This window comes from Ictidomys tridecemlineatus, chromosome 4, assembly GCF_052094955.1.
Source record: "Ictidomys tridecemlineatus isolate mIctTri1 chromosome 4, mIctTri1.hap1, whole genome shotgun sequence".
NCBI classification, from domain to species: Eukaryota; Metazoa; Chordata; class Mammalia; order Rodentia; family Sciuridae; genus Ictidomys; species Ictidomys tridecemlineatus.
In genome coordinates, this window is record NC_135480.1 from 22,134,794 (window position 1) to 22,160,948 (window position 26,155).

Below are 26,155 nucleotides of genomic sequence, written 5' to 3' on the forward strand. Positions count from 1 at the left end.
GGCCTTCTGACGACCACATGGGCTCCATGCTGGCCCTTAGGAGGCTGGGAAGCTAGAGCATTTACCTGCAGCTCCCATCCATTCTTGCTAGGGGTTGTCTGGTCCTAGGATCAGCTCCAACTCTGTACTGCACAGCCCTCTAAAGGTCTGGACATTATCCTTTCCCCCCTCTACAGTTGTCCTGATAAAGAGCTGCAGTTCCCTTTCAGAAGGGTGGGGGTGCTGGTCTACACTTGGCAGGGATGTTACAAGGTCCTTTTTCAGAGAGACCTAGCCTCCCCCTTAGTCCCTGGGACATGGGTCTGAGCTCTGGCTCACGTCAGAACACCAGGTGATCTTTCTATCTCAGCTTCTACTTGCCAGCCCTTGATTCTGCCAGGCTAAACAATCAGGCAAGACCCTAACTGGCTGCCCACCTACACTGCCCTCATGAGCACCATGCTCTCTTAGCAGAACAATGGGTCAAGACTGCCTGCCAGGCTGTGAGTCCAGCCTCGCTGCCAATTACGGCACCGCCAAACCTCCCAGAGGAGACAAAACCGCGCCAGGTGGGAACCACTAGTACACATCACTGTCTTGTGCAGGCCTCAAGCAGTTGTCCTGCTAGGTCCTTAAACCCTGATCATGAGACAACGCTCCCATGGTAACAGACTCTCCCCCCACCCCACTTGTAGAAGATTTGCTCCACATGTACCCCAGGTACCTACTGGTCCACATTAGCCAGGGCCAGCCAGGGCCTGCAGGCCTCCCGGTTAAGGTCATGTTGAGATGAGAGGGAGATCTTGAGGACGACAAGCATTGGTCCTGAAGCTGGTACCTCAGTGAGGGCTCTGCCCTTGCCAAGCTAGAAGAGGCTGCTCTCCTCTGCCACGGAGGGCAGGAGCTCTGCTGGCCCCGGGTCTAAGGCAGAGCAGGAGTTCACAGTTCTCAGCGCCTCCACCCAGTCTCTCCATCCTGGTGCTTCTCCCCTCTCACAGCCCCTGCTGTAGAAGAGGTGACCAGTGAGAGCTGCGCCTTCAGCCTCCTTTAGAGTTCTGCCACAATCACGATTCAGTTCTGGGCCTGACTTCAGTCTGTCCTCCAGCTGCAGGAGAGAGGGCTGCAGAGACTCCTGTCTTTTACGCTGCACGGGGTTGACATCTGGCTGACTTGAGCCCAGCATTCTCTTAACCCAAGGCTTCTAATGGATGCAACAGGAGCCAGCCAACCCCTCCCTCCTCACAACCACCGCTGGCCACACACCCTCAGTGCTAGAGTACCGTGCTGGCCACTGCTTTGCTTCCTACCTGGATCTCCTCCCAACTTCCATCCTGAGAGTCTTACAGTTGTGATACTAGAGAGCACCAGGGGTTTCCAGCCTCTCACTGCCACTGATAAAGGGGTCCTTGCTGCCACCGGAGGGTGAAGGGTTCAGTTTCAAAGTACTCTTCTCAGGGCCTGCTTTCTGGAGCCACTGCCTTAGTCTGTGGTCTGCCAAACTAAGAAAAACATCTTGGACCTGGATGGCTTGCCCATGTAGGTGGATCCAGACAGCTAGAGTGAGGGAATAAGGAGGAGTGTCAGGGAAGAACAGAAAGCCTTCAAGATACTCGACTGAGCTGGTCACCATACTGAGCCAGGCAAACAGAGCTGAGCCTGGCTAGGAACCCCTGCAGATTGAAGCAGAACATACCTCAGATGCACTGGAAGCCAGGGCATTCCCCACCAAAGCCCAGCCTTAGATGCACACTCCTCCCCGCTCCTGAGTATCCTTCACAGTTAAGCAAATGCCCAAGAGTCTGCATCAGCCTCTGAAGAATAAAAACTGAGGCTATGGCAAACACCTGGGGCAGAGTAAGCATTTGTGATAAAAGAAATGGGGGGTGAGACATGAAAGCCGGGGAGCTGGAGACCATCTCTGAGAAGCCACCTACCTTCTGCACACTCCATTACAGCACTTCCAGTGTTACCTTAGTTACATACTTGCAAGTCTGTCTCCCCTACTGGTTGTGATTTTCTTGCAGTGAGTCTTGTTCAGTATCCCCCAGCTAATACCAAGTCCAGAACGTAAACACTCATTACATGAACAAATCTCTCCTCCTCAGTTCCACTGGCACACAGGTTTGAGTTATTACATGGTGAGGGCTTCTAATTTTTGTCTTTGCTGAATTGGAAAAAGTTTCCAAAAGGGAGAAAAAGGCTAGCTATTTCTGAATTTTCTGTACCCACCCCTAAACACCTCCTCTCCCACTACCCATCACACATAAACACATCCAAAGAACATCCCTGCTCCCTGCACCTGCCCTCACAAACTTGTGCTGAACTGCCTCCCTTATGTAAAACTTCCTGCCTAGATTGAACCCATGATGTTCCGACTCGGGGCATCCCAGCTGCACCTCTATAACATACAGAACCAACTTTCACAGGAGTTTTTGCATGCTGAAGTACAGGAAGATGGATACCTCTAAAACCATCACCAAGGAAATGAGCTGTCATCTTTCCATTCCAAGAGAACGCTCAGAACCAGCAAGAAGTCACAGGCCCAGAAGGGGACAGAAAGAAAGGAAACTTCTGCAAATAAATGTTTGTTCCACATAACGGCAATCTGGATCAAAAACGGAATCTCAAATCAAAGCTCTGCAAACTTCACCCTCCTTTAAAAACATCAAATGCATCCCTGCAAAACACTGGAATCTTCTGGATAGCTGAGTCTTCTGGGCACTGAGTCACTGGAAAAGTCCTTTAACCCCAAGCTACTGTCAAGATGAGATGCATTTTCTGTTCCTGGAATTATTTATTCCAAAAATTTGCCTGAACAGCATTTCTTCTGTGTTTCAGACCATATTCAATCCTTTTACTCATTTTTATTTTTATTTAATTTTATTTTTGGTACCAGGTATTTAACCCAGGGGCACTTTACCACTGAGCCACATCCCCTCCCCCCTCCCCCCCCCAGCCTTTTTTATTTTTAAGACAGGGTCTCATTAAATTGCTTAGGGCCTCACTAAATTGCTGAACTTGCAAACTTCCTGAGCTGCTGGGATTATATGCATGTACCACCACACCCAGCTGAGTCCAACTTTTCGAATCGCAATTTCTTATCTTTTTAACCTTTTTAGAGAAGCCCAAACAGCCTTCCAGGACCACTGCCACACTAGAAATTAATCAATCTGCTCCAAAAACCAAAGGAACCAAATATGAGCAAAAGCAGGAAAATCCACAATTCATTGCCTTGCCTGATGATTCTTTACAATTACACTATGGCTAACTGCCTCTAAAAATGGTTTCCAATTTAAAAGAACTGTGCCTTTTAATTGTGGAAATGATAATGTAATTAATACAATGAATACCACTAAATAACCAGTAACTATACTGAGCACTTACTACACGCCAGGGTCTGTTTCAAGCACTTTATTAGTGTTAATTTATTTAATCTTCATAACACTGCTGGGTGACAAACGAATACTGCCCTTATTTTACAGATGGAGAAAGTAAAGGCAAGTACTTGTCCAATAGGACAAAACTAGAAAATGTCAAAGTTAGAATCCCAAACACAGCAGGCGTCTAGCTCTAGAGCCCACTGTCCATTTACACCGGCACAGGCTCGCAACCAGGAGGATTGCGTCTGGGAAAGGGAAGAGTGATAGAAATGGAATCGTATATTTTATTACCATGAATAGACTTTGAGCTCTGAAACATATAAACCAAGGCCAGTTGAAGTATTTAGGACAATTAACTCACTTACAAGAAAAGTTAGATAATTTCTATCTCAGGACAAACAAGCACAGGACCCTCCTGGAGGAGCGATTCCCCAAGCAACTCCTGGAGTCTCCACACTATTCCGAGATCTGCTCCCACCACCGGCACAAAGCTCCAAAGGCCTCTGAGCTTCCAGGCGACGCCCAGGGCCAGCACGCCCTTGGCCACCCTCCGCGGGGTGCGAGCCCTGCCCAGGAGCGCAGCAGTGCGCCGGGCGCACCCAGGGGCGCAAGGCCTCGGCCTGAGGGGCGGCAGCCGGGAGCCAGGAGTCGGAGGGGTGCGGGAGCAAAGAGAGGCCTGGCAGGGGCAGCGCGCGAGGGGGACCGGTGGGGAGGCCAGCGGCGTCGGCGCAGCCCGGAAGCGGGTGCCAGAATCCTAGCGTCCCCACTGACGGAAGTCGTTTCGGGGTGGCCTTCCCCGGGCCTTGGCTGCCCGCGCGCCCACCCCGGGGCCAGGCCCCTGCGCGCCGCGCTCACCTCAGCCACGGCTGCCTTCCGCTCGGCCTCGCGCTCGGTCACCGGCTCATGCCGCTGGGCGCGGGCCACGGCCGCCCGGGTCCGAAGGCGGGGAGGTGGGGGCCGCCGCCAGGGCCAGGTCTGCGCGAGCCAGCTGGGAACACCGCGCCGGCTGCGAGGCTCCCCGGCATCTGACACACCGCTCACTGCGCATGCGGGAGCGGCCGGGCCGCGCCCTCTGCTGGACAGGAGGAGTCAGGGCACCGCCGGGGCTTCTTCCCCACAGGCTCCTAGGTCTCTGAGCCTGGTTCTCAGCTGGAGAAGATGCACACACAAAGAACTAGACACCACACTCCATCTGTAAAAACCGTCAAAGATGATAATCTTTGAGTATAATTAGTGCTGTGGAGTGTGCAGACTTTCCTGGAGGAAACTATCCTGCAAATATCAAATATCCTGGACACTATTCTCAATATGTATCAATAGCAAAATATTGGAAGGAACAAAAATAACCTATAGGACTTGATTTGGATGAAATAATGTAATAGTGTGTGGATAAGAAAATATTGCCAGGATACGTCTTAATACAACAGCATGGTCCAAACAACAGATATAATCATTTTTAGGTTAAATATGTATATGCAAAAGCAGAAGAGATAAAATATGTAAGCAGTTGCTTATGTTCAGATATTTGAATAATAATTTTTTCTCCAAGGAATTTAAGAAACAACTGAGCAGTTTCAGCAATTGTGTAGGCAGAAATGCAGGCATTTTCATTAAATTTCTGTATTATTCACGTGACCCAGCCTTATAAATGCACAGTAAAACCTGTTACAAGGAAGTCAATAGAGTCTGAAAACACAAATAAAAACACAGAGTGATGTTATTGAGAGATGCATGAAACAACACCACTGGGCCTGTTTGCTGCCTGGTGGGAGTTCTGGTTCTGGCTGCAGGAGCCTAATCCTTAGGTTCCAGCTGCACCTTAGCGCCATCTGGTGGAAGTTGTCACTGACAGCTTACTCTTATTCATTGAGAGATCTGGAGCTCTATTTGAGGCTTCTAGAAGCAGAAATGACTTCAGGAATAGTCTGGACTTAATGCCTGCTTGTCACAGATCTAGAGACTGGAATGACATCATGGGAGAGCTGGGAAGCCCACACCACACCCTCCTTTCCCACATCTGATGGCTCTGATCTCCAAATCCACACCCCCAACACCCCCGCCCCCATGATAGGAAAGTTAGCACACATACAACCCTAGGAGAACTGAAAAGGTGGGGAGCAGTAGCCACCACCAGTGGTATACATTCCCATTAACACTGGCTTTACTTTTTATAATAGTTCAACACTAGTTATTTTGGCTGGGAGATTGTGGGCTCTTCATCGTGATCTTCTTTGTATTTATCTCTATTTCAAAACATACATGTTTGCAATCAACCATCTGTTGTTTCATTAAAGGAGAACATGCTGTGATCAATAACTGTGTTACACACGCACTCTGAGGAACCCTGCCTGTTCCACTGGCTTTTAATAACCCCAAACTTGCATAATGCCTGGCACACAGTAAGCGATCAGTGTTTGTGGATTGAATAAAGGGTGCCAGGTGCTGGGAGGAGCCAACTAGAAATGAGACAAACACACAAGGGAGATTACTCAGAGCAGAGAGTGGAAAGTGGCATAAGAGAACAGAAACCAATGCCACAGGGTTGAAAACAGAAGGAGAGTGCATCCAATTGGAAAGATCTAAAATGATTTCAGTCAGAAGGGGGTATCTTTGCTGGTCTCAGACACATTTAGGATTCTGCCAAGTCAAGAGGTGAAAAGGGCATTCCAAGAAGAAAAAAAAAATCACGAAAAAAGGGGCATGTCTCAAGGAGAAGAAGTCAGAAGCAGCAAGCCTTCTACAGCCCAGCGAGGTGAGAACAGCAGAGCGACATTTCTAGGACTACAAACCAGGCAGGTGACTCGCGGGGAGAAGGAATAGAAGCTGGGATATTGGAAGCTACAGGCACAGACTTATCCCTGGATATTATTATTATCTCCTGAGCATAATTCTCCAACAATGCAGCATAGCCACTAGTTAGGTGGCATTTTCATCGCATTGGGTTTTATAAGGAACATAGAGACTATTTAAAGTACAGAGGGAGGTCTGTGTAAGTTACATGCAAAGACTCTGCCATTTTTGTAAGGGATCTGAGCATCTGCAGATTTTCCTATGTGGGACCGGGAATTAGTCTCTGCAGATACAGAGAGATGGCTCTATTTGAAATACAAAACAATTGTGTTTATTCTGTCTTAAAAATAAAAAATAGTTTAAAAATAAAAAATAGAATAATGTTTAGAACCTCAATAAACAAAATTATATATCTGCTAAAATTTAAAACTCAAAAAAAACCAAAACAAGTTAGATATAACTAAAAATGTATTCTGAAATAACTGAAAGAAAGACCAAAAGAAGTTACCCAGAATGTAGCACAGAAACTTAGGAAGAAGAAAAATAAATAAATAAACAGGCATGCAGGCAGCAGGCCAGTCTCTCCTATGAATAGGAGCAGGTCCAGAGGGAGAAAAGTGGGAGAGGGGGGCAGAAGCAATATCTGGTGAGACAGTAAAGGCTGGGGAGCTTGCAGAGCTGATGAAAGCTACAAAGGCAAGCATCTGAGTATATCTAGAATGAGATACATCAAAATAGGGGCTGGGGATGTGGCTCAAGTGGTAGCGCACTTGCCTGGTACGCGCAGGGCACTGGGTTCTATCCTCAGCACCACATAAAAATAAAATAAAGGTGTTGTGTCCACCAAAAACTAAAAAATAAATATTAAAATCTCTCTCTCTCTCTCTCTCTCTCTCTCTCTCTCTCTTAAAAAAAGATACATCAAAATAAGTCTATCTCAACATGCAGTAGTGATACTGTATAGAATCAGTGACGGGGCATATCTTCTAAAGGCACTGGGAGAAGGGGACAGATGTCCTTTGAAGGAGCCACGGTCTGACAGACTCCATTGGAATCTCAGAAGTCAGAAAGTAACTATGAACCTAGGATTTTATACCCAGTAAAACTCTCTCTCAAAAAGAGGTAAAGTATAGACATGTTAGAGAAGCAAATCCTAAGAGCATCACCAAAGGACATTCAAGTGTTATACTCCAGACAGAAGGAAAGTGATCCCAAATGGAAGACTTACATGTATGAAATGAATATGTGACAAATCAAAGCAAACATTGCCTATATAAACCAAGATTTTTCAGTAAAAAAGGCAGAATTAAAAGGGACAACAAAAATAGCCAGGGATTATAGTTTATAAGGGATTATTGGTATCCTAAGGCTCTTATCTTTGGGAGAAAAGTAAAGAGACTAATTTTAGACTAGTGAGTTATACGTATGTGTTATAATATATAGGATAACAAACAGAAGGAAAAAAACAGGGTATTCAATTTACAAAAAAAAGTAGAAGATAATTTAACAATCCGGAAATATCTAAGAGAGAACAGAGAAATAAACCGATGCTGAGAGTTGGTTTGGTACCTGGAAAGAGCACAGTGTGCAACCCACACCAACTCTGCCTGCACCTGGCGCTGAGGCTGGACCTCTGGACAGTTCAGCCATCGGTCACTCTCTTTAAACTCAATCTCCCATTTGGGAAAATAGAGGAAAATGGGGTCAGCTGTGGAGTCAGAAATGAGGCATGTGATTCCCCCAGTGTTGGGTCCGCACACCTTCAGTATTCCAAGAAAGACAGGGGAGAAGAATGAGGAGTGAATGAGTGGCAGATCAAAACAGAAGGAGAAAACAAACTAAAAAATAACATGGATTAGAGAATAGAAGTACTGGTTTCACTTCTGTTGTCTTAAAGAAGAAGTTAAGAGTCAGAGTCTATGTTTTCTTCTTTGTCTTTTTGAAGTGGCCTCTTGCATTGTTTCCCAATCTGACCTTGAACTCATGGGCTCAGGAGATCCTCCAGCCTCAGCCTCCTGAGTAGCAGGGAGGACAGGCGAGCACTCTGTGCCCAGCTGAGTCAGCTTTCCTCAGCAGGGGTGGGGGCAGCTGAGAAGCTCCTCAGCACACAGCTTGAGGATCAGAAAGCACATTTAGGCTCTCAACTAAAGCACACCTGCAGGTGGGACAGGCAACCTCGGGTCCACTTAGCCAGGCGGGTCATCCTTGGTCAGCCCAGCCCCAGGGCAGCCTCGATTCTGGGTTCCAATCCCAAAATTCCCCCATAGCCATTGCTGGGCTACTCTGCTTTGGAGACATCAGAGAAACCAGCTACTTTCCAGTCCCCAATCCTGAGAGGCCACTTCAATGCGCATTGAGAAGCCCCTCCTGACTCCCACCTTGGGGTCCTGTCCACTGGTCCCCAGCTGAGACCTTACTAGGTTCCTGATGTGCTCAGATCTGAACAGACTGACTTTGCCCCCTTCCCCTAGCAGGTTGTCACTTCCTTTTCCTTCTTGGTGTACTCTGTGTGCGCTGCTCCTCTGGCTTGTTTTCCTGGCAACAAAGAAGCATGCAGACGCCATCTCCAAGAAGGTCCAGGTGGCTTGTGGGCTCTGCCCTCCTCCTGGAGCTGAGGGCGGTGGCCAGGAGCCCTCTCCACTCCCCTGTTCCACAAATGACTCACGACAGAGACACAGAGACGTCTACGGGTCCCAGGTTCTTTAATAGGGGACAGCAATGGCCAAGATGAAGCTCGGCTTAAGGAGTCTCCTGCTGCCACCCAGACGGGCAGGAAAGAGGTCCTCGGGGCAAGTCCAGCCCGTCTTGCAGCCCTGATCCAGGTGGTCCAGGTGGGAGGCAGTGGCTGCTGACCAGACACTGAGCAGCCCATCTGCCCTGGTCCTGGGCTCCCGGACCTGCCAGGGAGGGGCTTCCTCTGTCACTTGGGGTTGCTCTCAAGCACCTGCCGGACCCTCTGCATCCCTGAGAAGAAGTGAGGGCTGTGAGCGCTGGTGCTGCACAGGTGGGGACCAGCAAACCCTTGCGAGGGGCAGGGACAGGTGGCTGCTCACCCAGGCGAAGCCGGTGGAGCCTGTCTGAGAAGACCACGCGGAACCAGCCGGGCTCCTTACACCCAAAGGCCTTGCCAAAGGACAGCAGCACCTTATTGTCCAGAAAACGGCGCCACAGCAGCATCTCCTCCTCAAAGGTGGCCTTGCGCAGGTACTGGAAAGGGGCGGGTAGAGGCTCAGGACACAGAGGAGACCCCCAGGCCTCTCACCTGCTGGAGGAAATCTTGCGCCCCGCCAGCCTGCACCCCAGCTCACCTTCCTCAGGTCAACCCAGATGAAGAGACCTGCCCCACGACTCAGGAAGGGGACCCCCAGGGCCCTGAGCTCCTCCGAGACGTAGGTGTGGGCAGCCTTGAGCCGGGCAAGGTTTTCAGGCAGGTACACGCGGTTGATCCAGTCTGAGTGAAAGGGCAACCAAAGAGAGGTCTTCCCTCAGCCCTCTCTCCCTGCTAGTCTCAAGAGCAGAAGGTCACAGCTGCTGAGACCATGGAGCCCTTCAGGCTGGCTGATGGGGTGAGGAGGAGGGAGGATCAGGAGGCGCAGGAATTCAGGGGTCCCTGTAAGGCCCCCCCTCAACCCTAAGGCCTCCAGCTCCAGCCTCCACACGCCCAGTAGGAGCCCAGAGCACAAAGCCCCTCAGGATGCAGAGCAAACCGAAGATGTACCTGGTTACAAAGTGAGGCTTCGGAGCCACACAGACCAAGGGCCAGATCCCATCTGGGCAATGACAAGAGGGGGGACCTTTGACAAATTCACCTCTCTGATCCTCACATTTTTATCGACCTCTTTTTGAGGGGTGTGCAGCTCTGTGGATGATAACCCACCTTAGGCAGGATTAGGAATAGTTCCTTAATTCCAGAAAACACCATCATTGGCCTCTGCCCCACAACCTTATCTGCTTCCATCACCCTAGTTTGCCTTTTGCAAAATGCCCAGGAAGTGGAGCGTTATGGTATGTAATCCATTGAGACTAGCTTCCTTCACCAGCCTAACACCTCCAGGACGAATCTGTGCTGTCGGGGATCTTACTGCAGAAGCACTTCATGGCGTGGATGTGCCCATGTGGTGGTGTCTATACCCCTCACTCAGGGAAGAACAACCAGATTGTTTCCAGCTCCATTTCCACGTGGGTCTTTGCGTGCATGTGTGTGCACTATCTAGAGGTGGGATGGCCGGGTGGCTTGGTCAGTGTTTTTATGAGAAACTGCCTATGAGAGGCCAACCTAGTACATGACCAGCATTTGTCTCCCCTTCTGATTGGTGAGGCATTGTGGGTCACCTTGTGATCTGGTTGCCTAGGTAGCCACAGATGGTAGCCCAATCTTCAGGGTGGAGCAAATGTGTCTTCGTGCATGGGCATGCTTTCCTACAGCCCCATGGATCCAGCTACGCTCACCTGTTCCTTTGTGATATTACCCCTTTGCCCTGTTTGGGATAGAATGTTCTATGGAAACATCCTTTGTATGTCCCCTTCTTACTCTGCACTTGGGTGTGACCCACCCAGGTGTCAGTCAACTTGCTACAGTGGACATCATGAAGCTAGACTCAGTCTCTGAAATGCCTCATTTGAATAGCTTCTCCTCAATAAAAGGGGTCAGCACATTCTGCTTCTCTCTCTCTCTCTCTGTCTCTCTCTCTCTCTCTGTCTCTGTCTCTCTCTCTCTCTCTCTCTCTCTCTCTCTCTCCCCCCCCCCTTAAGATCAGGGGAGCCATATCACAGCACCCCCAATAGAAAAAGGTATTTCTGTCTCTTGTGTGGTTATTTCACGCAGCCCAATTAGCCCAGTTCTCCTGAGTGACCCTGAGTGTTTTAGTCATGAATAACCTGCAACTGCGAAAGGGCTTTCCAAACTGGCTGAACCATGTGAATTCCGGGCAGCAATGCATGAGAATTCCAGCTGCTCTGCCCCTGGTCAGCAGGAGACGTTGCCTCTATTTTTAAAACTGTTACATGTTACAGTGGAGGTGGGGTATCTGGTCCTTGTTTTCCTCATCTGTAAAATGATGAGGAAAATATAAGAATTTGAGCTTTCTAGGGTCCTGGGGAGGGATAAATTAGATACAGCAAGAGCACCTGCAGGGCTCAGTAAATGGTGGCCATGACAGGTCCCTTTGCCATCTGACCTGGCTTTCTGAACATGCAAGCAGGATTCAGGCACAGAGGGAGAGGGATTTCGACTATTAACAACTATTTCTTAGTAGTTTCTACTCTCTTCTTTAAGTGCTCAGAGCTAACAATAATGATTTCCTATTTTACATTCTTTCTTTTTCTTCTTAAGACAGTCTCACTATTTACCTGGCCTCAAACTGCAGGGTTCCAGCAATCCTCCTGCCTTAGCCTCCCAAGTAGCTAGGACCACAGGTGCACACCACAAGTTCACCTGGACCAAGTGCCACACTCACCCTACAAGACAGGCACCATTATGATACCTGCTCTACAGATGAGGAAACTGAGGCTCATGGAGATCACATAATAGGACACACAGCCAGGAAGAGACAGAGCAAAGCCTGGACCCAATGCAGACCCAGAGCCGGCACTCTTAAACACCACCCTAATATCTTCTCATTGGAAAAGCACCCCTGATCCCGGGCTGGTCCCAGACAGACCATAACCCTCCATCCCCTTTCAGGGCACCAACCCAGGAAGTCACCTCGGTCCCGGAGCAGCTGTGCCACCTGGTACTGGACCAGACCACTGAGGCCGTGATAGCGACAGAGGGAAGCCACAGCGGTGGCCACGTCCTGGTTTTCTGTATACAGCGTGCCAAAGCGGAGCCCGGACATGCCGAAGTCCTGCAAGAAGAGACAGCCGAGGCTGTGGCCACCCTCCACAGAGGGAGCTGATTCCACCCACCTGTCTGCCTCCCATCTCTCTGACTCCCCGAGCCAGCCAGACACTCACCTTGCTCATGCCCCACAGTACGTGGGTCCTCTGGGGGTCCGGCAGCCTGCAGAGGGCACAGTGTGGGAACAGAGGCAGCCAGAACCAGGGCGCCCAGGCCCATTTCCACGAACAAATGAGGAGATGGATGCACGGATCTGGTCCTGGGTCCTGGCCCTGTTTCCATCTCTCAGAACCATCAATTCCTGTGCATCCTTTAGAGCAGGGTTAGCAAACAACAGCCTGCAGGAAAATCTACCTGGGGTCTGTTTTCCTAAATAACGTTTCATCAGGTCAGAGCCGCGCTCACTGGCTGACAGAATGTGCACGACAGAGTTGAGCGAGAGGCCATGAGGCCTGTAAAGCCTTAAATTTGTGTACCATCTGGCCCCTTAGAGGAGAAATTTGCCAACTTCTGATCTAGAACACAGCTCAAGTGTCAATTCCTCAAAGACCTCCCAACACACTCCAGCCAGTGGGGTACCCCAGCAGGCCATCCCAGAGCTCCCCACAATTCTCCATTTAGCACTTGCCACCACCGAGGTCAAAATGACTACCTGGGTGTTGTGCTGCTAGGGTTTGGGGTTTATCAAAGGTTCTACATGAGAAGGGCCAAGGTCTTGGTCGATCACTGATGTCCCCCAGCACTAGCACAGGACCAAGCCAAGAGAGATGCCCCATAGATATTGTTCCCATGACTACCCAAGGCTCATGGGCAAATCTCTATTCTCTCTGTGTCTCACTCTCCTGATGCATAAAATGAATGGGAGTCACACTCCACATGCCATCGTCCTCACAGAGCTTTTGAGAGACAAGTGACAGAAAGGCCACAGCAGGGCAGAAAAGTCGGTAGGAACAGCAGGAACTGTCATCCTGCCTCGGGGTCAGATTACAGACTTCGCAGACGATCTGGTCCAAGTGTGTCCAAGGTATCTTGTTTATAAATTCTGTGCTCAGACGCAATCTAATGGATAAGGCCACGAATTTAAAGAGCCCAAAGCACTTATTTGCTCCATGAATGAGAGGAAGGAAGAAGGAGGGAGGCAGGGAGGGAGGGATGGAGGGAGGGGGGAGGAACCGCCGCTCCACTGGACACGAAGGAACGGCCAGCAGCCAGTTTCCCATGTGCCCTCTGGAGTCCTAGGGCCCCGGGTTGGAGGTCTCAGGGTCTCCACAGAACAATCTCAAACCCACGGATGCAGCCCAGCCACCACCTTCTTGGGGCCTGAGGACCCCTTGGGTCAGCTAGGTGTGAGCAGCATGGCCCTGGCCAGGTCACACCCTGTGGGCCCAGCCATGAGAGGCCAGTGGGGCTGGCGGTCAGCGGAGCCCAGCAGCCTCACCTCTCCAGGCTCAGGACGCTGCGGAACTCGAGCGACTCCTGGAACACGGACAGCATGTAGATTTCATCCACGATCACGTGCAGCGAGTGCCTGCCGCGAGCAGAGGGCGGGAGGAGAGCTGGGCCACATGCTACAGCCACATGTGCTCCAGGGAGCAGCGTGTCACAGCGCAGAGGGACCCGCCTACCCAGGGTGTCCAGACCCGTTTTCCCCAGGAACACCCTCCTTTTGCCTATTTTCTCAAGCAGGAAGCAGCACTTACAAAGCAAAGGGGAGAGGAGCTTGAAGCCCTGTCAGGGAGAGCCTGACCTCGGGTCCTCCCTGGAGAGGAACAGTTAAGGAGGAGGCTCAAGGCAGACGGACCCACATTCAAATCTGGCCCGACTCTTGACGTGTCCACTCCAGGGCTCCCAGGGCTGGGATCATGAAGTGTCTATTTCTTATGGAGTTGTTACGACGATTAAAAGAAACAGCAAGCAAAGGGCTGGGCCGTGCAGTGAGGGAAGCCATTACTATCACTTGGAAGAGATGCTGGGTGCACTGGCAACCCCTGTAATCCCAGCACCCAGGAGGCTGAGACAGGAGGAGGATAGTTCAAGGTCCACCTGGGCAACTTGGCCAGACCCTGTCTTAAATAAAACTTTGAAAAGGGCTGGAATGAAGCTCAGTGGTGGAGCACTTGCCTAGCACGTGTAAGGCCCTGGGTTCAATCCCTAGCACCTCCACAACAACAAAGAGCTTAATTTTAAAAATAACATGAAACAGAGAGAAATGGAATCCAGCAAAGCCCTACCCTCATATTGCCGCGCTGCCAGGGAGAGGCCAAGGCAGGTAGAAGCCCATGATGGGGTGAGAGGGCGCAGGGCCTGTAGCAGAGCCCACCCCAGAGCCTGGATGGACCCAGTACCTACTGCGGGGGACTCACCTCTTGGCAAATCCCAGGAACTCCTGCAGCTCTCCCGGGGAGTAGATGTCCCCCAGAGGATTCTGGGGGTTGATGAGGATGAGGCCCTTGACCTTGACACCCTGAAACCATCCACAGGCAGAGACCTCAGCTCCTCCCCAAGGCCAGGCAGACCCACTAGATGGGGCTGATCCCTGGTGGCTCCCAGGGAAGTGAGTGTCCTGGGAACATGGTCAGGACCCACTGAAGCATAGTAGGACACAGAATGACATCTGCAGCATCGGGCTGACTGTGAAAAGGAAACCAACACAGAGCACAGAGGGGAATGTGCCCACGAGCCAGGAGAGGGCCTGTGTTGCAAAACTCAAGGGCACGGGTGCAACTTTCAACTTTCCTACAGTGAACACATGACCGCTCTAAGGTCCAAGGTAAAATCACCCAAGTAGACAGACGGTTGAAAAGCGGACAAAAAAGAGCCACCAGAGAAGGGGGCCCTCTGCATTTCAATCCCCTCTAAGTGAACAGGACCACCCCTCCACCTCTCAGGAGACTCACTAACCCACAGTCCCCCAGCTCCATACTTGACCCCTAGAAGCCGAGTCAGAGGCAGTGGGGAGAGGGGGCACGTTCCACAAAGCTCCCGGGTTGACTCTCTACACAGAGGCATGAGGGTCTTGTTCCAATGGGCAGAAGCTCCAGGTTCTGTGCTACCACACTACCATGTGTCCCCATCATGGCCACCAACCAGCTCTCAGGAGATGAGCCACGGGAAGAGGGGTCCAGGCTGTGTCCAGACCCACCCACTCCCAGCCCTGGTTGGACTCATCTGCAGACCTCAGATCTAGCTCCCTGCAGGGCCGTCTCCAGCTTCTCCACCGTGAGCTGGAAGGGGCGTGTGTCCTGCCCGGTGACCTGGAAGAAGACCCACCAACGTCTCCAGCCAAATTCAGGGACCCCCCAACCCTGAGTTCTCAGGTCCCTACCCCCCATCGCCTCAGATCAGTCCCTGGAAAACAGGTGGGGCCACTTCCTCTTCCTGTCCTCCATCCACAAGTCACAGCAGGGACACCTCTTATGGCTCTCAGGTTTCCAGCAGAGGCCCGCAGGGGTCCTCTGGTAGGATCCCAGGGCTTCCATGGAAAGGTCTCTGTCCCTTGTCCATCACCCTTATTTTGGTGGCTGGTTCTTGTCTTCTATGTGGACCCCAAGAATCTTAGAGCCTAGAGCAGGGGACCCTCCAGGACCCAGGCACAGGCAGCCATGTGGCAATGGAGGGCTCCAAGCCCTTTCCACAGCAGCTCCAGAGCCCTCGGCATGGACTTCCTCCCGTGCCCACCCACAATTCAGGCCCAGAAATCCCTGGCCAGGGGAAGGCCCAGGCCCACCTGGGACGCAGGAACTCTCACCTCACTGTCCAGATAGACATAGGCCAGTCGGACGTTGCCATAGAGATAAACATGCCTCGTGATGCCTTCATAGTAAGGGGTGGGAATCAGGAAAGCCTCTGGGGACAGGAACAGGCAGGACCTGTCATCCTCTGGCTGCAACACTCCTGACCCCCTGGGCATCCTGGAGTATCATCTGGAACACGCTCCAGCTCAATTCCCAAAACTCTAAAGCTCAGGCCACTGACATTGGTCCCCTTCCTAATACAGGTGCTCCTCCACTTATGGGGGTTCTGTTCGGATAAGTCCACGTAAGTCCAAAACGTCATTAAGTCAAAGATGCATTTAATCCACCTGACCTGCCAAACCTCCCAGATTAGCCATGGGGGGGTGTCGATGATCTCGTGGCTGCCTGGGAGCTGGGCTCACTCCACTGCCCAGCATAGCAGAAAATATAGTAGCACATACCGCCAGCAAGGACAAGGAATACAGTTCAAAATCTGTAGTACAGTTCCCACTGACTGTACACGCCTTCACACCATGGTCAAGGTGAAAACCCGTAAGTCAAGATCTTTTGCAATTAATGACTAACATTGCTGAGCACTTACTATGCTGGGGACTGTGCTGAACTTTTGTTGGGAAGGTCCCTTTCTTTGATTATTCTAGAAAGGGTTGGCAATTGTCTATTATATTCTGACCAGGGATCTTCCTGGTGACTATCTCTTTCTCTGTGACAGTTCCTTAACCTCTGGGCCTCAGGATCCTCACCTATAGAATGGGTTTGCCATAGAACCAACCTCCCTGGGACACTGTGGGGTTAAATGAGATATTATGGATGTGTGGAGCCTTATGCCAAGGCCTGGAATGTAGAACATGGTCAATAGACCCCGGCCATTACCAGTATTGGTGAAGCCATGGTGAACAGGCCTCTGTCCCTGGCAACAGACACCCCTGACCAAGGCCAGGTCTTAAGAGCACGGCTTGTGCAGCAGGCCTGGCTGGTGCCTACTCAACGGCCATCCCAGTGTCCCTCCTTGCTAAGACACGAGGGGATGGCAGGCCTTCCCCAGCCGTCAGGGACAAACTAAGTTTGGCTCCCTCCTCCCCTTTGCCCCAGGACTGCTCTGGCAATGGGTTCAGTCATTGTAGGTCAGTACAAAGGGGCTCTGTGGAGACCCTTCTGGGAAGTTCTCCCCCACTCCCCTCCCCCGATGTAAAAGAGATGGCACCAGGTAACCTCCTCCTGTTCCTCCTGCTCTGGGCCATGGTGTCACAGGAGGAGGCAGAAAGCCCAGAGCCAGCTCCTCTACCCTCCCCTGGTATGGCCACGCCCTGGGAGTCTCCTCAAGCCATTGATGTAAGACCTCAGTGGCCTCCTGTATTCTATTCTAAGCACATTGGGCAGCCCGTGAGGCCAGACAACTGGGGGACCTACCCGTGTAGACCGCAGTTTAGAGCAGACCCTGAGTTCACTTACCCCCCACCTCGCATAGCACCGTGGCCAGAGCAGAGAAGACAGAGGCACAGCCATTCAGAACCACCACCTGGGGGTGACATAAAGGGACAGGATGACAGAGTTCCAAGAGGGAGTGAAAACCCATAACCTCTGTCCCAGTTCAGCACAGAAGACAGTCAGGTTCCCCCTCAGCATCCTGGGGCTCTGTCTAGACAAACACCCTCCTCCCCTACAGCCAAAGTCATTTGAGGGCACCCTGCTCTCATCACCTGAGCAAGACCCAGGAGCTGGTCACTCAGAGGGTCTTGCCTGAAGGTGAGGAGGCCAAGAGGGCTCACAGCACAATGTGGGGCAGAGATTCTACCCCAACTCTAAATATCTAGGGCCAGCTGAGTGCAGTGGTGCACGTCTGCAATCCCAGCAACTTGGGGGTTGAGTCAGGAAGAGTGCAAGTTTGAGGCCAGCCTCAGCAATTTCGTGAAACCCAAAGCCAATTTGCAAGACCCTGTCTCAAAATAAAGATAATAAATAATGAAGGCTAGAGACGTTGCTCTTTGATAAAACAGCCATGGGTTCAATACCCAATACCAAAACATAGAAATTAAAAGAAATGCATCTAGGGGCAGGTGTCAAGAAGGGAGCAGGCATTGCTCATTCTCTTTTTTGTTTTAAATATTTTTTGCGGTTGATGAACCTTATTTCATTTATTTACTTATATGTGGTGCTGATAATCAAACCCAGTACCTCACTCGTGCTAGTCAAGTATTCTACCACTGAGCCCCAATCCCAGCCCACTCATTCTGCTGTGAAACAAATCAAGATTGACAGGCTGATCCCAACCCACCTTGCCCTTGGCCAGCCTAGAGTGGGAGCAGAGCTAAAGGGCAGGAACGAGCAGAGGAGGGGGCTACTCACATTCTCTGCTTTGAGGGGTGCTGGGCTCTTGCAGTAGTAAGACAGGAACTTAGCCACTTCCTCCCGGAGGCTAGAGAACAGGCCGACAGATAGCCCGTGCTTACCAGAAGGTCCTCAGACCACTGGCCACCCCAAAGCTCCTCTGGGAGTTCTCAGGCCCCTGCCATTATTCTCCCCTCATTTCCCACATGGGGATTATGCTCGTCCTGAATCTCCACCTCCAGGTCCCTCTAACCCCTCCCACATACACTGAGTCTTCTTTCCCTGTAGTTCTACATTTATCCTACACAGATATTATTTTGAGAATGCTACACGGTGATTACTATTGCTATTATATCTCCATATTACAGATAAGGAAACAGGTTTAGCCACTGTAATCCCAGGAACTCAGGAGGCTGAGGCAGTAGGATCTCAAATTCTAGGCCAGCTTCAGCAATTTAGTGAGAGCCTCAGCAATTCAGTGAGACCCTGTCTAAAATAAAACATAAAAAGGACTGGGGATGTAGCTCAATGGTAAAGGTTCCCTGGGTTCAATACCCAGCACCAAAAAAAAAAAAAAAATACACGTCTGAAGGCATCAAAAAAAAAAAAAAATACACGTCTGAAGGCATCAAGGCATTTGCTAGAGCCTGTCTCCAGGCTCAGCACGCTAACCACTGTGTTTAAGAACATGAGCTTTGGAATCAGTCTTGGGATCAAGTCTTCAGCCACTGAACCCCTCTCCTCAGCCAGTAGAGCCAAGCATCAGTGTTGCCCGACATGGGATCTGGCTTCTATCAGCTACTGACAAGAAGAACAGACTCCTCACCCAAAGGCCCTGTCTGTATGTCAGACCCAGGTCCATGGAAACCAAACTGGGAGCTCCTGAGCCGGGAGGGGACGGGCAGGGAACCCCAGGATCTCCAGGCCTCCAGGACTCGGCCCTTGGCCTTCAGCAGGCTCTCTCCACCTGCCACCCCTGATATTTGGAGCTGGACAATTCTTTGTTGGGGAAGCTGTCCTGTGCATAGTAGGTCTAACAGCATCTCTGGCCTCTACCCACTGAAGGCCAGGAGCATCTCCACCTCCAAGTTATGACCCTCCAACCTGTGTCCAGACCTTGCCCAACATCCCTGGGGGAGCAAAACCGCCCATGTTGAGATCCACTGTCCCACAGCAGTACTTACAACAGGTGCCCCCTCCAGTCAGGGTACTGCAGCAGGGGCGGCTCTACCCGCAGCATGTCACTCTGAGTCAGCTGGGGACAAAGAGGAGAGGGAGGGGCTGAGGGATCCACTGCCTCCTGCTTCCACACAGCAGCAAGTCCCAGAGAAACCCCAGAGGGACAGCATGTCCCATGCCCATTTTGCAGATGAAGAGACTGAGGATTAAAACAGTGAGGTGACTCTGCCAAGGTCCCACAGCCATTCAGTGGCATAGCTGAGACCCAAACCCAGAAATCTGGACTCTGGTCGAGTCTCTTCATACAACATTGCCATCAAAAAAAAAAAAAAAAGGTGTGGCTTGCACAGACAGTGCCAGGAGAGGGAGCAGGGTGCTGTCACCTCGGTCTTGGCTCCAACTTCTAGAAGGACTGGGGCCACTGCTCTCTGGCAGGTTTGGCTTAGTATCACGCTGTGGAAAAGGTGGCATTTTCTGGACCATCACCTCTGTGACCAGGTGCTGGTTAGACCTCTAGGGCATCACAGGCCAAATGTCAAAGAAGGACTAATAACGCAGGGTCCTTGGGTGGTGGGAGCAGAGGAATGGGATCAGCCACGTGTCCAGCCATTTCCCTCCTCCTGGCATCCCTCAGAGCTGGTCCCACATGTCCCCATGGCCCACTGTGGCTTCTGAACTCTTGGTCCGTGGTGAGTCTAAATGAGACACTGGATTTTGAAAACTTACTATGAGGAAGTATGTAAACTATGTTGACAGTCGTTCTATTGATTACATGGTGAAATGGTCATGTCTTAGTTACACCATGTGAATGAAATAAATTATTAAATTCATTTTACCAAGCTTTCTTTTAACTTTTTAATAGAAAATTTCAAATTATATATGTGACTCAGCTTCTATTTTTTTTCAGTGCTGAGCTGTCTCAGGAAGAGCTGGCTTTAGGGAAAACAGGCTTTGAAGACCCTCCCTACAGCCCACCCCCTGCGGCTTGGATTTTTCTCCTTTGGAAAGCTGTCCTCTGGGGAAGCATTGCTGCCTCCACAAACCCAAGCTCCAACTGGAGACCCCCTGCTCAAGGAACTGGATTATGACATCCAGGAACTTCCCAGATTTCCAGGAATGCTGCAAGCTATGCTGGAATCAGTCATTTTTTAAAATTAATTTAATTTAAGCTTAAAACCTAGTCAAGGATTCTATAAGTAAGGTAATGAGCATTGTCACTTCCTGCTTTCCTGCACTGTGCCGCCGCCCCACTTTCAAAGTGACTTCTATGGTCTATACGGTGGGAACATGTATGAGCTTGGGCCACCATGTCTCTCTTCCAACCCTTCTGTGCTGGGATGGCACACAGGAGCTTGAAATTGATCATGGAAATTGGCAAAGTCACAAATTAGGGCTTTGGTTTCCCCCTGAAAGGCATGTGGCACATGCCTGTAATCAGGAGGCTGAGGCGTGAGGATCTCGAGAGTTCAAGGCCAGCCTCAGCAACTCATCAAGGCCCTAAGCAACTCAGCGAGACCTTGCCTCTACATAAAATATAAAAAGGGCTGGGGATGTGGCTCAGTGGTTAAGCACCCTGGGTTCAATCCCTGGTACAAAAACAAACAAACAAACAAACAAACAAAAAAAGCAGGGCACTGAGTCCCCTGGAGTGAGGGACCCAACACAGCAGGAGGGACCAAAGGGGCAGAGCCTGAACTGATGAAGAATGAGGATCTCAGGGAAGAGATGGGCCTAGATCACCCAGAAAGTGGTTCCCAAGGCAACCTGGGTCCCCTGACTCCCTGGCCAGGCCAAGAGGCCACAGCAGGTCCTTTAGGGACAAGTGTTCCAAAGAAGGGATCCCCTGGACTCACCCGCCTGGACAGCAGGTCAAAGCAGAGTTTGTTCTCACTGGTGCCCAAGTTAATGACGCCCTGGAGAGGAGAGGAACGGGGCCACGTGAGCATGGCAGAGGAGTGCCCGCGAAAGGAGCCCACAGGGTCAGCAATCGGGAGCTCTGCCACCCTGCCCTCCCGCCACCCCTCCCGGTCTCACTCCATCCCTGCCCCCTTGGCCCCAGGCTCTCTCTTCCCATTTCTAAGTTCTGCTCAAGTGCCATCTCCTCCAGGAGCCTGCCCCCCAATCCCACCTAGAAGGGCTTTTTCTTCTCTGGGTTCCATGGCTCTTGATCTGTCACCCTCTAGAGCACTGCTGACTTTTTGCTCCAGGCCATGGGGACAGAAGTCCATGCTCTACTCGCCTGCTGCAGGCGAACTCCTAAAGGCAGATGCTCACCCAGGACCTTACAGTATCTCTCAGCTGCTTAGCAGGAATCCATACATGTTTACAGGATGAAAGAATGTACACACAGAACCATGTTCTCCAGGATCAGAAACCAGGTGGAGGTCAAAAGGATGAGCCCTCGGCACATACAGTGACACACACCTGTCATCCCAGCACCTCGGGAATGGGAGGCAGGTGGATCGCATGTTCATAACCAGCGTCAGCAACTTAGAGAGGCCCTAAGCAACTCAGTGAGACCCTGTCTCTGAATAAAATACCAAAAGGGGCCAGGGATGTGGCTCAGTGGTTAAGCACCTCTCAGCTCAATGCCCAGTAATTCCCCACTGAGCTATTTTATGTGGATGCACCACCTGGTTTACACAGTGACATCCTCTGAAGACAGAGGCTCTGTGTCCCCATTAACCTGGACCTTATCTCAGCACTTGGGATTAACAGGAACACTGGCTAAAGTGTAGTCATTGGTGGTGGGTAATATGTAACTTTTGTGGTAATTAGAGACAACGGCAGAGAGGGGTAGGCTTCCTTTGTCTGCCACCCTTCTGTCTGTCTGCACCTTCCCCATGTGTTTGTGTCTGTCCTTTGTGGGCCTCCCCCACAGGTGTTCCCCACAGGTGTTCCTTTACACAACACCTATCCCCACCCCAGAAGGCCTTTATTCTCATAGGAGAGAAATGATGGGAGGCCTAGCCCAAGCTCTCCCTTACAGTCCCCAGAGACACAGGGCCACCCTCCGCCCTGCCGTGCACCTCCCTCCCCCCAGCTGACTACTGATATCTGCATTAAGGGAAGCGAAAGGGAGGAAAGGAAGAAGGAAAGATGAAACGTAGACCTGGAATGAGCGGAGGTGAAGACACCTAAGGGGCTGTGATCTCCCCCTGGGGGACAAACAGCCAATGCACCTGCAAACCCTGACAGCTCTGCCTTCCAAATACACGCACAGTCCACCAGCTGCCAAGCTCCACTGCAGAGATCCTGGCCCAACCCCATCACCCACCAGCTTCTCCACTTCCTGTCCTCCCCACTCCCTCACCTGTCGTCCAGCCTCATGCACAGTCCAAGGCATCTCTTAAAAACAGAAATCAGGCCATATCGCATCTCCCTGCAACACCTCCTCGCCCACTTGATCCAACATGAGAAGGCTCACAGTGGTCCGTGACACCCATGGGACCTATGACCACACCACCTCATGACCTTCAAACCTCACAGTCCTCCAGTCTGGATTCTCAGTAGACCAATGGTCCCTTTATGTCCCTTGAACCATCCAGCATGGTTCCCCCCTGGGCTCCTCCCCAGGTACAACATGGCTCACTCCCATTGATGAGCAGCCTCTACAGTGCCTCCCAGGGATCCCCACCTCCTGCTGTTCACACCCTCGAATGTGGGCTGGACCTAGCGACTCATTTCTGATGAACAAAATAAAATATGCGTACGTGATGGGATGCCATTTCTGAGATTGGGTAATTCAGAGTCTGTGGCTTCGTCTTGGGAACACCTGGCCTCATTCTCCCAGGTCTTTTGCCCTGGAAAAGCAGCTGCCAGGTAGGAAGTGGGCTGGTGGGAAAGCCCCTGTGGAGGGAAGTGAGGCCCTCCAGTCACCAGGTGAGTGAGCTTGCAAATGGCGCCTCCCCACTCTCTCCCTGTCCCTCCCCCGGGAGATGTCCCCACAGCCCCCCGCTTCAGGGCAATCCTGAATGTGAGGCACCCACCAGGATTCCAGAAACTGAAACTCTTCCTACCTGAATTTCTGAGATTTGAAGGAATTTGTTACAGCAATTGATAGCTAATACCACCTCTCACCCTTTTTTTTTTTCAGGTCTGTCCAAATGTCACCTCATTAAAATAGGTGACCACTATCTGTGGCCACTTTTATTGAATAGCAACATTAACACCATTCTCTATCCACTTCACCTGCTTTATTTTTCTCTACAGCTATTATAACCTTATATTATGTAGAGATGCTTTTGTCTGTCCGCTATCTCCCACCCAGAACATAAATGCATAGAAGAGAAAAACTTTGTTCTTGCTCACTGTTAAAACTGCCAGCACCTAGGAGAGCGGCTGGTACCTGGGGGATGCTGAAGATATAATGATTATTAAAGAGTAATTTGTGCATCGCTGTGATCTGTGCAGGTATTACTAACAGTAGTTAGTAATACCTCATAATAATTGGGCAGATAATATCACTATAATAGCAGCAACATTTATTCCCTGTACCCCAGAGCAAGCCCTGGGCTAATCCCATCATAAATCCCATTTAGTCTCCACTCTTCTGCAGCAGATATAATTATCGGATTTTGGAGATGAGCAGAGAATGAAAGAAACGGAACCATCTTGCACTGAACCCAGCTCTGTCCTAGCTCCAGAGTTGAAGGGTTGGGGGTGGGGACAGCTCGGGGGTTGAACACTTGCCTGGCATGAGGGAGAGCTTGATCCTAACCCCAGCCCCACAAAAAGAAAACAAAATCAAGGTGAATGGTTGTCAGGCTATCCAAGCAGGATCACTCTACAGCTCTTGAACTCTTCCTTCAAAGTCCCTGTCCCCTTAATTATAAATGGGGGGTCACTATAATAGGCCCCTGCTTATGGGCCTCTAGGACCTCCATCAGAAGCCCTCCTGGAGGCAGAGGACCGTGATTTTCCCCTACAGGTGCCAGCTGGGTGCTGCCCAGCAGTCAAGGAAGGTACCCGCCCCGCAGTTCCCTCTTGGGCCTGGGAAGGGCTTTGCTCACATTGGGGTTCTTGTCCTCGTCATACTCATCCCTGTGGTAGGTCCTGTAGCCCTCCTCCGCCGAGTCCCAGAACCATTTGATGACTCTGCCTCTGGAGGACAGGCAGGAGCTGGCAGAGGAGAACATGGCGATGGGATCACCAACTCCACAGAGCTCTGGCAGCTTCAGCTCTGCTCTTCTGGAGCATTCTCCTTCCACGTCACCCTGACAGTATCGGCCCATGTCCTGGGTGGAGGCCGAGCCCAGACAGGTGGCAGGCTCCCTGCATTCCTTCTGAGGAAGGGGGAACATCTGCAAAAGACAGAAGCGCTCAGTGCCCAGCGCTGCTCAAGGCCCTGGGGAGCACCACCCAGAAAAACAGTCAGTCACCATCCCCGCCCGCATCCCCGCCCCACCTCACTTTATTTTGCAACAGGGTTTCCCTGTGTTGCCCAGGCTGGCCTCAATGATCCTCCTGATTCCACCCACTAGTCATCTGCCCCTTCCTTTAAGTTCATGCACTCAGCACTTCCTGTGTCCCTAACTAGCTGCAACCATATGTGCCACCACTTCAAGGAGCAGAATCTGTTAAGGACATGTAGTGAGCCAGGGCCTGTGCTGGCTACACCTGAGTCATTTCAATAGATTGCGGCTTTGGCTCATTTCATTTCTTTGTAGTTTTTCCTTGTCCAGCCTAAGGGGTTGCCAAACTCCTGGTTAAGCTGGGTGCAGTGGCATAGTCCTGTCATCCCAGTGGCCTAGGAAGCTGAGGCAGGAGGATCACAGGTTCAAAATCAGCCTCAGCATCTCAGTGAGGCCCTCAGAACTGAATGAGACCCTGTCCCAAAGTAAAAAATGAAAAGAGCTGGGGATGTGACTCAGCGGTTACAAGCCCCTGAGTTCAATCCCTCGTCACAAAATCATCATCATCATCATCATCCAGGCTAAAATTCTCCGCACACATCACTGCCAGGGAGTCTAGATGTCCTGTGGTGGAAAGCGTGGGATGGGGTTATTGGTGTCTGGAGCAGATGGTGATGGGAACTGAGGGAAGGAGGGGTAGGAGTCTCCAACGAGGGCAGAGGCCCAGGTCCAGGTCTTCATGGTGGAAGCAGGAAGGGGCACCAGGAAAGGGTCCTGCTGCCAGCAGAGGTGAGCGCCTCCCTCTCTGAGCCAGTTTCATGTGCACAGTGGTTGTACCAGCAGCCACCTCACTGGACATCAGTGAGGGTGTCAGGGGATCAAGGTCTTAGACCAAATCCTGGCTCAAGGCCACAGTTCTATAGAATATGGGTCCTTAGATAATAAATAGTCCTCACCTATGTTCCCGTCCTAAAGTATAAGCCTCCTGACATCAAATGACGGGTGATCCGTGGGCAACCCAGAGACCATGGTGCCCTCCGCGGTTTAATTTTGCTTTGTGAGGTCTTCTCTCCCAATTGGCGGGGCTCACGGAGGAGCTTCCCTAGACCAGAAAACTAGGTCTGAGGAAGGGCATGGCTGTGTGTGGAGGATGGAGGCTGGATCCTCTGCACAGCCTGGGGCCTGGGCCCGCCCGTTTTCCTGTCCCAGCCGTCCTGGAGCGCAGGGCCGGTTCTCTGCGTCCAGCGAGTTCCAGGACAGACTGTGGTCACCTGCGCGGGATCAGCGCTGGGAACCCCTCTGGTGGGGCGCCCTGCAGGGCGGAAGCGGCCGGGGCTTTTCCAGGCAGAGAGAGCCAGTGCCCAGGGCTTCAGCGCCAATCGCTGAGGCTGAAAAGTGCATCAAGGCCCCGCGGCGTTCTCCTCTGCAAAGCGGCGGGTGGCACCTACTTGGAGACAGGCGCTGGCACAGGGCGGACTCGCGATCGGTGTCCCTTTGCTTTGCGGGGAAAACGCCGTCCCCAGCTTTCCGCGAGGGGAAGACGGCTGCGGGCCT

At 51.4% G+C, this 26,155-nt stretch overlaps 2 protein-coding genes across 3 annotated transcripts in view; both read right to left on the reverse strand.

Moving 5' to 3' along the window:
- The window catches only part of Ext2 (exostosin glycosyltransferase 2), a 143,928-nt gene extending 139,525 nt beyond the window's left edge, over positions 1-4,403 (reverse strand). The window contains exon 1 of one of the 2 annotated variants that reach the window (XM_005330038.4): positions 4,215-4,403. The gene's annotated coding sequence lies outside the window, so the exon portion shown is untranslated. The remainder of the gene's footprint in view (positions 1-4,214) is intronic. The other variant, XM_078046192.1, reaches the window with a different exon arrangement.
- A 4,433-nt stretch (positions 4,404-8,836) lies between these two features.
- Positions 8,837-25,656, reverse strand: LOC101961260 (1-aminocyclopropane-1-carboxylate synthase-like protein 1). Its single transcript, XM_078046193.1, is given in 16 exon segments — positions 8,837-9,084; positions 9,087-9,113; positions 9,203-9,356; positions 9,458-9,600; positions 11,854-11,995; positions 12,105-12,150; positions 13,427-13,516; positions 14,352-14,452; positions 15,165-15,242; positions 15,737-15,834; positions 17,193-17,259; positions 18,087-18,156; positions 19,253-19,323; positions 21,101-21,160; positions 24,260-24,550; positions 25,558-25,656. Coding segments are annotated over 15 exon segments (1,671 nt in total). The 5' UTR covers positions 25,558-25,656; the 3' UTR covers positions 8,837-8,851.
- Between the last annotated feature and the right edge of the window lie 499 nt (positions 25,657-26,155).